The following is an 11,278-nucleotide window of genomic DNA, read 5'->3' as shown; positions in this document are numbered from 1 at the left end:
AGCTATGAGTGACCCTTGTTGTTGTCTGACCACAACATCAGGTTTCACCACCAGAGGGAGACAACACCCAGCACTGGTTCCATTCATTTATAAAGATCAACAAGACCAAACAAGTTCATCTTTCACCACAAGAGGGAGACAAATAAATCAAGGTACCGAACATTTCCAATCTTACTTGAGGTATCTGTTACAGAGTCGGCTCCAGAGCAGATCTACTGGAGGGGCATGGGTCGCCAGCGGGGGGGCTTGCCTTTTGTGAAATATTTTAACGCAAAAAAAGGGGGAGGGCTGTCGTGGATGCTAAACGCAAATAAATGGAGTTTAACCACCTCTGCTATGTCATAAATAGTTTATTCACATCAACAGTTTATGAACCTCCAAAAAAACATTAAGTAGGCCTGGCACTGTTTATAAACCTAGAGAACAGCCTCCACAATAATCAAAAACACCCCTGACAACATATAAGCTTTAAGCCCAGTTCAGACCAAAGATTCACCTTGCAACGGCTTGCAACTCGCAACTCCTTGCGACTCCTTGCGACGAGACGGGCTGCGACGTTCTAAAACTGGGCCGTTCACACTGGCTGCAACGCGCTGCAACGCTAGGTGGTTTCCCTAGCAACTGTGAACGCTCTGGCACAGCTGAGAGCCGCAACAGCATTATTTGCGTAGGTTAGGTTAGATTAGTTAGGTTTGCAATTAGTTAGGTTTGCAATTAGTTTTATTTTTATTTTGCTTGAGAGTAGGCTAGTGTTACTGTGTTTTGTCATTCTCCGGATATCGGATATTTCAATCGGATATTTTTATGCTGGAATGGACAGTACGGTACCGGGAGAGTAAGGCTGTGACGTACAAGTTGTTCTGTGCTGTGATTGGCTGAAGAGAAATAGTTAAATTGCCGCGTTCTAAAACTGGACCTTGCGATTTCCACAGCATTAAGAAGACCCGTGTAATATAAAGGGATAATGTATAGAACGCCGGTCATTATCGGGAAAATAAATAAAATAATGACCTGTGGTAGGAGGGGCATTAATGACCGCTAGGGGGGGCACGGCCCCCAAATGCCCCCCCTTAGCGCCGACACTGATCTGTTAGAAATTGTTACGATTTTAATTGTATCTCGCAAAAACAAAAATCATTTAATCATTAAATAAATTAAAAAAAATTCAACGGATGCATACATCCCTCTATACCAGTGTTAATTTCATTAACGAGCTAACGTTATGCATTGTACATATTTATAATTCGAGATTCGTTTCAGCCTTTATACCAGAGATACTTTAGGGTCCATAGCATATAACCGTAAGCGTTGTCTGATTACAGTTTAATTCATTTTTCACAATTTACCAACTCTCGTTTTGAAGATGAATCACCGCGGCATTCGTTTAAATGGGAATCGAGACGGTCTATACTTTCAAAATAAGGTGTACTTTGAAATTCTTCCCAGCCTCGCTGGTGGCACGATTATCACTATAATTAGTAGTAGTAGTGGCGTTCCTATTAACTTGCCAGCTACCTTCTCAATATGACTCATCTGGTTTATGTCCTTCACACTGTTGCTGCCATACCAGGCAATAAATGTAAAGGTTAGGACAGTTTGGATAAAAGACTTATAAAAAAGGGGACATCAATAACTTCCTCAATTTAAAACGGGCCTGACACAGTATAAAGCTGATTTCCAGCAGGTTCCTGTTCAGCGGCCAATATAACATATAACAGGAACAAGGGACATCACACTTCACATTTACATACAGCACAAAACTGCGGTATTAGCTCAGGGGGTAGAGCGGGTGGGCTGGGGAGCGCAAGGTTGCTAGTTCGATCCCCGGCTCCTCCTAGCCGATTGTCGAGGTGTCCTTGAACAAGACACCTTACCTTAACTGCTCCCGACGAGCTGGCTGTCGCCTTGCATGGCTGACACTGCTGTCGGCGTATGAATGGTTTATTGTGAGGCAATATTGTACAGAGGTTTCGGTGGCCTCTGGTTACACAGATGTGCTATGTAAGATGCAGACCAATTACCATATTAGTATCACTAGCACTGGTGACACTATTATACCCCTTAGTAGGAAACATATGTTTTCTCAAACAAACTAAAATAAAGAAAGAAAGCCACCAAACCCAAACATCGGTTCCATTGGATGAAGAGTGAATGAGCGGGAGGACCGGAGCTCTTACCCCGAACACGGCGTTGAGCAGGACGAAGACGCACTTCAGACAGCGGTTGATTTTACCCATGGTGACGAGGAGATCCTGCAGCCTGAGAGGATTGTGTGAGGAGAAGTGTGTGAGGAGGAGTGTGTGAGGAGGAGTATATGTGAGGAGGAGTGTATGTGAGGAGGAGTTTGCGTTTGTGAGGAGTTGTGTGTTTGTGACGAATGTGTGCGTTTGTTTGTGACGAGTATGTGTGTGTGGAGGGTAAAGGTGTGTTGTGTTGTTCCATGGTTGTGTGGTTAGAGGACATCAGGGTTTTCCATCGCTGTCGATTCTGAGACCTTTACGATCGTCCAAACAGGGAAATGAAATGCAGGTTAAAGTTAAACAGCTGTTGATTTACACCAAAATTGTTGGCCAAACAATGAATTTAAAAAGAAAAAATTAAAGCTTGTATCTATTTGTTCTTCATCTTCTATGCTTTTTGATTGTTCATTTTGCCCAATTTTGTACAGATTTACTCCCCTTCTTTATATTAATATAAAATTGACTCATTGATTAGTTTAGTGATACAGCTTGGGCCTGTCACTGTGCATTCACACCAAAAGCTGTAAAGCGTTTTGAGCGATAAACGCCCATTCACTTTCTATTACGCCTCGTTTCCACATACGTATGTTTTTCGTATCCGTGCTTCCGTAAATTTACGGAAGGAGTCGCTAGTGTTTGACGTACGGACATGAATTTATTTACGGACAAAAGATGGGGGAGCGTATGATAATGGCCGTTTTTAGGGGACCGGTACTTTGGAACATGAGGATCGACATATAGGCCTCAAGCGATAAAAGACATGAGCGATGAGGCGTTACACATGAGCGATAAAGCGATAGGAGCGATAAAACGCTTGAACGATAGCTTTAAAGCTGTAAAGCTGTAAATGAGCTCAACTCTATGCAAATTAGCTAGTAGCGTTTCGGCTGTAAAAAACCGCCAGCCAATCGGAATGTAGATGTCTCTCGCCGGCGTGGGTCCCAGTAAACATAGGCGAGAACTTTAGCTCCTAGTTCCTACCACACATTTGTTTCTTCATCATGGTGCGTGAGAGAATAATTGCGGCTATTGCAGGGCATCGTATTTGTGCGCGATTGCAGAGCCAACGTGGACTTATAATAGCCCAATCATTACCTAAAAAACCCATAGAAAAAGAATAAAGCATCCAGCATATGGTTTCAGCAATGTATGAGGGCATGCAATGTATCGGGGCACTGGGTGTCCCCCTTGTCAGTCTTGGGTCCACTCCCCTTCACCACTTACCTCCTCCCGCTGGGCACACTCCTCCGTCACCATGGGGTCCATTTTCACTGCTACGCTGACGACACACAGGTCTACATCTCCACCAAACCCACCGCTGCCATCCCCCCCACCTCCCTCATCACGTGCCTGGAAGAGATCCGGAGCTGGTTGAACAGGAACTTCCTGAAACTCAATGGAAACAAGACCGAGGCCCTGCTCATCGGATCCAAATCCACCCTCACTCAATCACAACACACCCCAGCTCCACTCATAATTATCGATGGATTCCCAGTACCCTTCTCCTCCAAAGTCAAGTCCTCGGCGTCATCCTGGACAACACCCTCTCATTCGCACCCCATATTCACAACATCACCCGGACTGCATTCTTCCACCTCCGCAACATCGCCAGACTCCGCCCATCATTGACCCAATCCAGCACTGAAATCCTAGTTCACTCATTTGTCACATCACGCATAGACTATTGCAACGCCCTCCTCACCGGACTCCCCACCAAACTCATTAACAGACTGCAAATCATTCAGAACTCAGCCGCCCGGATCATCACCCGCACCAAATCATCTGACCACATCACCCCTGTCCTCATTCAACTTCACTGGCTCCCAGTACACTACCGTATCCAATACAAAACCCTACTCCTCACCTACAAAGCTCTCCACAACCTAGACCCCAGTTATCTCTGAGACCTCCTCCAAGAATACACTCCCTCCCGCTCCCTCCGCTCAACCTCTTCTGGACTACTCTGTATCCCCACATCACGACTCACTACAATGGGTGCCCGGTCATTCAGCTGTTCAGCACCCAGGCTCTGGAACTCCCTCCCCCCACACATAAAACAGTCAGACACCATTACAACCTTCAAGTCACAACTCAAAACTCACCTGTTCAAACTCGCACACAACGTCTAACTTATCACTGTTTTGATTGTTTTTTTTTGTTTTGTTTTGTCTTGTTTTTGTTTTATTTATTTCTTATTGCTTATGTTTATTTATTTATTTTTTCCACAATGTCTTGTTTTTAAAAAAAAATGTATGATGACTATATGCTATATACTATATGCTCTGTAAGGTGACATTGGGTGTCTTGAAAGGCGCCTCTAAATTAAATGTATTATTATTATTATTATTATGCGCAATCCGCATTACGCAACAGGGATGGTCGCACAGTGGAATGCTGATGGAAACCAGCGGACGAGTGGTGGGTGGAGATGTGGAGAAGCAGGGAGATAGCGCACAAAAATCTATTTATAATTTGTCTGCCGTGTGTCTGCCTGGCACAAATGCTCCTGTTGAGCGGATCTTTTCCATAATAAACAATACTACACGCACGCACGCACACACACAAACGCACGCACGCACGCACGCACACACGCACACACACACACACACGATAGCGATCAACTAAGCTATAATCTAGCACCTAAGCAATCGCTCCATTAATTAGTTATTCAGTGTTTCATGTATTTATGCTTATTATTCTTTTTGTATTGACCAAACTTATGACTATCTTGTGTTTTTGTGTCTCAGCATCAGCAGCAGCACTTGCCTCAACTACGAGCATGCAGGCAAAAAGCGCGGCTCATTTAAATGGAGAAGCAAAATCGCAAGGTGTGGCCCGTTCTCCAAATGGCTCCCTGAGGTCCTGATGATCTGTGACCACTAGAGAGCGCCACACATATTCAGGCCATCACAGGTTGTCACTAAAATAAAGAAAGAAAGCCACCAAACCCAAACATCGGGTTTGGTGGCTTTGGTGGGATTGGCAGTACTAAAACAAGCATAGCCAATTCGATCTATACATGTTAGGTTGTTTGTTGACGTAAAATACTAACATCCAAGGAGCAAAGAGGCCGTGAGCCATGCAAGAAGGGTCCACTCATTCCGGACAACAATCAACCAAATAAACATACTTCTTCATCTAAACAAATGAGACCGAACCGAACCTCTGGCTCCTCCTGAACTCTGAATAAACATCTCGAACCTGGAGCTCCAGCCTGGTTCATCAGGACCCGGACTGTGGATCACAGCACCCCCTGCTGGGCAGCTCAGGACCACTGAGGAAGGTCTGTCATGGTGGTCCTTCTGAACCCCCAACAACAGAAGAGGAGCTTGTCGGTATATTCAGAGGAACATCTCACTGGTTTCAGCATCGCACTCAAATGAAAGGTGGTTTCTCAAGGGTTATTTTATTGCTGACAGGCTCCAAATCAGAGACCAACACAGAGCTTTGATTCCTGTCGACCGCAAAACAGCAGCAGGAAACACACCAGAGAACCAGGAAGTAGGGTTTAACATGGTGAAGGTCAGGGGTCAGGGGAGGGAGGAGTGAGGCTGAGAGTTCAAGGGTCAGGGGTCGAGTGAGGGAGGGTTGAGGCTGAGAGGTCAGGGGTCAGGTGAGGGAGGGTTGAGGCTGAGAGGTCAGGGGTCAAGGGTCAGGTTAGGGAGGGTTGAGGCTGGTATTTGACTCTGTTGAAGTCGTCCACGGTGGTCTCCACCACCGGTGTTTTCCAGTGAGTCCAGAACCTCTCCAGAGCCAGAGCTAGAGACAGGAGCATAGCAGCCATCTGACCAAACAGACACACACACACAGACACACACACACACACTGTTGGACATTTTTCATGCTTTCGTATATTTCCGTGTGTATATATGTGTGTGTGTGTGTGTGTGTGTGTGTGTGTGTGTGTGTGTGTGTGTGTGTGTGTGTGTGTGTGTGTGTGTGTGTGTGTGTGTGTGTGTGTGTGTGTGTGTGTGTGTTTATATGTGTGTGTGTGTGTGTGTGTGTGTGTGTGTGTGTGTGTGTGTGTGTGTGTGTGTGTGTGTGTGTGTGTGTGTGTGTTTATATGTGTGTGTGTGTGTCTGTGTGTGTGTCTGTGTGTGTTTGTGTGTGTGTTTATATGTGTGTGTGTGTGTGTGTGTGTGTGTGTGTGTGTGTGTGTGTGTGTGTGCGTGTGTGTGTGTGTGTGTGTGTGTGTGTGTGTGTGTGTGTGTGTGTGTGTGTGTGTGTGTGTGTGTCTTTCTGTGTGTGTGTGTGTGTGTGTGTGTGTGTGTGTGTGTGTGTGTGTGTGTGTGTGTGTGTGTGTGTGTGTGTGTGTGTGTGTGTGTGTGTGTGTGTGTGTGTGTGTGAGAGCCTACCAGAACAGTGGTGAAGGCAGATATGACTCCTATACTGACTCTGATGAGGAAGGTCAGATGACTCTTCAGGATCGGACCGCAGGGCTGGAACACACCCTCGTCATCATCATTATCATCATCATCAACATCATCCTCATCATCATCATCATCATTCTAGACCAGCTGAATCATTCAGAGCAACTCACCTGAAAACATCTATGTGCAAATGTCTGTGTGTATGTGTGAGTTTGTGTGCGTGTGTGTGTATGTGTTGGTGTGCATGTGTGTGCTGTGCGCATGCGTATGTGTGTGTGTTTGCATGTGCGTGGGTGTGTGTGTTTACCTTGGAGTGGACCCACAGCTCCTCTGAAGTTGCAGAGGTGACAGTGTACCGGGAGGTCACAGGGTCACGGGGGGTCACAGGGTCACGGGGGGTCACGGGGTCACGGGGGGTCACAGGGTCACGGGGGGTCACGGGGGCTTGTGACCTTCTGACGGACACACAAGGAGCCAGAACTGTACTGTTGCCTAGAGGACGAGAGGAGGAGCTGAGAGGAGGAGACGAGGGGAGAAGGAGAGGAGAGGAGGTGAGAGGGGGAGAGGAGAGGAGAAAAGAGGAGAGGAGAGGAGAGGAGGAGAGGATGGGAGAGAAGTAGAGATGAGAGGAGAAGAGGAGACGAGGAGAGAGGAGAGGGGAGGAGGAAGAGAGGAGAGGAGACGGTTTGTTTTTGGTCACAATCATGTTGAGTAACTAATAAGACAGACAGCCATACAGACAGGCAGTCAGACAGCCAGACAAACAAACCTCATGTGGGTGTATGGGGGAGACGAGGGGTAGGGAGGGGAACAGAAACAGGAAGGAGGAATCTGATCCTTTCAATCAGAAGCCCTCTTCAGACCACAGCAGGAGTCCTGGAGAGAGAGACAGAGAGACAGAGAGAGACATAGACAGAGACAGAGACAGAGAGAGAGAGGGAGAGAGAGAGAGAGAGAGAGAGAGAGAGAGAGAGAGAGAGAGAGAGAGAGAGAGAGAGACAGAGACAGAGAGAGAGAGAGAGAGAGAGAGAGAGACAGAGACAGAGACAGAGACAGAGACAGAGACAGAGACAGAGACAGAGAGAGAGAGAGAGAGAGAGAGAGAGACAGAGACAGAGACAGAGAGAGAGAGAGAGAGGGGAGAGATCAGACCCTTGACCAGGGAGGGAAGGAACCTTCTTTGTCTGCAATTGGTCGTTCTTGCATGTCAATCACAACCTCCAGCTGATAAGTAAGTAGGCGGTCCTTGGCCCAGTTAATAACCAGGGGGTCCTGGGGGTCCACTGAGGGACACGTACCGTCAGCTGCAGTTCCTCCAGGGGCCGCTGGAGCTCCGCCTCCGCTCTGTAGAGAGGAGTCACGTTCAAGAACAACTCCTCCATCCCCCGCTCGATCTGAGGGGAGAGGAGAGGAGGGGAGAGGAGAAGAGGAGAGGAGGAGAGGGGAGGGGAGAGGAGAGGGGAGGGGAGGAGAGGAGAGGAGAGGGGAGAGGAGAGGGGAGGGGAGGGGAGGGGAGAGGGGAGGGGAGGAGGGGAGGGGAGAGGAGGAGAGGAGAGAGACTACACATTAGCGTGTGTCTCTCTCTAGATACAGTAGAGGCAGTAGACAGTAGAGACAATAGACAGTAGATACAGTAGAGGTCTTCACCTGGGTCTGGACCTGGATGAGAGGAGCTGACACGATCATGAGGGCCAGGAACACCACGAAGACCAGGGCGGAGTACTGGGAAGAGAGAGGCGGTGAGGGGTGTGCTCGTGTGTGCTCGTGTGTGCTCGTGTGTGTGTGTGTGTGTGTGTGCTCGTGTGTGTGTGTGTGTGTGTGTGTGTGTGTGTGTGTGTGTGTGTGTGTGTGTGTGTGTGTGTGTGTGTGTGTGTGTGTGTGTGTGTGTGTGTGTGTGTGTGTCTCTCCCACCACCAGTAGTAGGGTCCTGGTCCGTGTCGCCGAGGCGCTGAGTCCCAGGATGGCGATCACCACGGTAACCGGTCCGAAACCCCTAAGAACCAGCAGGCTCTGGGTACTGGAGTACTCATCCAGCTGAGGAATACACACGTACTAGTACTACCTGGAGTACACATTATACTAGTACTACCTGTAGTACCCATTATACTAGTACTACCTGTAGTACACATTATACTAGTACTTCCTAGAGTACACATCATAATAGTAATACCTGGAGTAATAAACATTATAGTAGTGCTACCTGGAGTACACATTACACTAGTACTGTCTGTAGTACACATTATACTAGTACTACCTGGAGTACACATTATACCAGTACTTCCTGCAGTACACATTATACTAGAACTACCTGGAGAACACATTATATTGGTAATACCTGGAGTACACATTATACCAGTACTTCCTGCAGTACACATTATACTAGTACTACCTATCGTACACATTATACTGTCATGTCTTCAACTGTATTAGTGATGTCATGGCTCACCTGTATTATTGATGACATGGCTCACCTGTATTAGTGATGTCATGGCTTGCTTGTATTAGTGATGTCATGGCTCACCTGTATTAGTGATGTCATGGCTCACCTGTATTAGTGATGTCATGGCTCACCTGTATTAGTGATGTCATGGCTCACCTGTATTAGTGATGTCATGGCTCACCTGTATTAGTGATGTCATGGCTCACCTGTATTATTGATGACATGGCTCACCTGTATTAGTGATGTCATGGCTCACCTGTATCAAGATGAGGTGTTTGTTGCCGTAGCCCGATGAGAATCCCACAACGATCATCAGAATCCCAAACAGCTGGGGAGCACAGTAGAGACACAGTATAACAAACTAGAAAATTCATTTCCTGCAGAAAATGCGGTGAGTGCAGTAGTGCAAAGTGTGGTTGAAACTATGTTTAAGAAATGCCAGCCGTAAAGAAATGTGGAATGGCTAAAATCAAGTCAAAAGAGTCTAAATGGGGTAAACAATGTAAACATGCATGCATATAATAATCATATTTCCAATAGATGAATAATTTAATTAACAATGTAACAAGGAATGACGTAACCGTTTAAGCTTGACATAGTGTTTCTAGGTTAAATATCTATGTTGTTTAGGCTCCGCAACGTCCAAAATGGTTAGCTTTTGTGATATCCATCTTGGGCTCGAGCGTCATGTAGAACGTCCTCACACTCCACCCTCAACCTAAGTCAATGAGACCAACTGGAAATATACAAGGCATGCATGAAATTAAACTGTTACACTGTGATTCTGAAAATAATAGAAATTATATAGAAATTATTTTTTTTACAAGTGTGTTGATTTGTTAAATATTTGAACAAAGGTTACCTAATTACCTAATAAAAAAAACTCTACCCTCATGGGGGTCAACGCAGGTATGATGGACCCATCAGCTAACCAGTCTATCCATCAGTCCTCAAGCTGGTCAAGTGATGGTGTCATGTGATGGGTCATGTGATGGGTCATATGATGGGTCATATGATGCGTCATGTGACATGTCGTGTGTTCTTACCAGCAGCAGCAGGTTGAAGCTGATCACCAGTCCTCTCATGTAGGTCCTGCAGTTCGCCATCTCGCTACCAGTACAGACCAGCAGAAATCAGTAAAAACCAGCCCAGACGAACAGAGACTAGTACAGACCAGCAGAGACCAGTACAAACCAGCCCAGACCACTAGAGACAGTGGAGACCAGCAGAGTCCATCAAAGACCCGTCCAGACCAGTGGAAACCAATAGATCAGCAGACAAGTAGAGACCAGTGGGCAGTAGATACCAGTAGAGACCAGCAGTGGGCAGTAGATACCGGTAGAGACCAGTGGGCAGTAGAAACCAGTAGAAACGGTGTGTCCGAGGTCATGTGCTCCACAAGCAGCAGTGGGTTTAGGGAGGAGAGAGGAGAGTGTTTAGACTGAGAACCACACCAAGTTAGGACAGAGAGAGAGAGGCAGAGACAGAGGGGGGGGGGGAGAGAGAGAGAGAGAGGGGGGGGGGGGAGTGAGAGAGAGAGAGAGGGGGGGGGGGGAGTGAGAGAGAGAGAGAGAGAGAGTGCGAAAGAGAGAGAGAGAGGAAGAAGAGAGAGAGACGGGGGAAGAGCGAGAGAAGAGAGAGAGAGAGAGAGAGAGAGAGAGAGAAAGAGACAGACAGACAGAATGACAGAGATATGGAGGGACAGAGGACAGTAGATGGGGTTTGGTAGTAGGTGGGGTTTGGTGGTAGGTGGGGTCTAGCAGTAGGTGGGGATGGAAAAAGGCACTTGGTGAGACGGAGAGAATGTGAGGGTTTGTTGACACGAGATGATGACCAGCGCTGCTTTAAATAACTCATTATTCTCTCCCCCTCCCTCCCCCTTATCCCTCCCCTCCCCTTCCCTCTGGAGATGCATTCAGTATTTAGAACAGAGGTCAGGACCCCAGATCAAGGCCTCGGTTGGAACCCCTGAACCCAGACTCTGGTAGACCAGGAACCCGGTAGACCAAGACACCTGGATCTAGATCCTAGTAGACCCAGACCCCATGAGGACCTAGACCCCATGAAGACCCCTCTAGACCACATGATGGACAGTAGTCTGGATGGGGTTTAAACCCTGGTATGGGTACGCTCAAGCTGGGGTTTCTACACGCACCCTTTTAACTTTGTTCCTGAAAGCGAAGGCGTTCCGGACCCCCGGGCCTCGCAGCCCTGGACCCCTTCAGCTC

At 47.3% G+C, this 11,278-nt stretch overlaps 1 protein-coding gene across 6 annotated transcripts in view; it reads right to left on the bottom strand.

The window, feature by feature from the left end:
* LOC130381721 (tetraspanin-10-like) overlaps positions 1-10,519 on the bottom strand; it is a 12,975-nt gene extending 2,456 nt beyond the window's left edge. The window contains exons 1-10 of one of the 6 annotated variants that reach the window (XR_008895455.1): positions 10,097-10,519; positions 9,307-9,378; positions 8,522-8,644; positions 8,258-8,332; positions 7,909-8,004; positions 7,380-7,486; positions 6,918-7,122; positions 6,596-6,679; positions 3,465-6,024; positions 2,238-2,494 (exon numbers count right to left, since the gene is read on the bottom strand). Coding sequence is in view for 5 of the 6 variants with exons in the window: in XM_056589440.1 (XP_056445415.1) it covers positions 2,178-2,237 (60 nt within the window). In the remaining variant the exon portion in view is untranslated. Of the gene's footprint in view, positions 1-2,177; positions 2,495-3,464; positions 6,025-6,595; positions 6,680-6,917; positions 7,123-7,379; positions 7,487-7,908; positions 8,005-8,257; positions 8,333-8,521; positions 8,645-9,306; positions 9,379-10,096 lie in introns of those variants that run through there. The other 5 variants (XM_056589440.1, XM_056589442.1, XM_056589441.1 and 2 more) reach the window with 5 other exon arrangements.
* Positions 10,520-11,278: the final 759 nt, after the last annotated feature.

Source organism: Gadus chalcogrammus, chromosome 4, assembly GCF_026213295.1.
Source record: "Gadus chalcogrammus isolate NIFS_2021 chromosome 4, NIFS_Gcha_1.0, whole genome shotgun sequence".
In the NCBI taxonomy this organism is placed as follows: Eukaryota; Metazoa; Chordata; class Actinopteri; order Gadiformes; family Gadidae; genus Gadus; species Gadus chalcogrammus.
The sequence above is the reverse complement of the archived record's forward strand: the minus strand, read 5'-3'. Positions and strand labels throughout refer to the sequence as shown.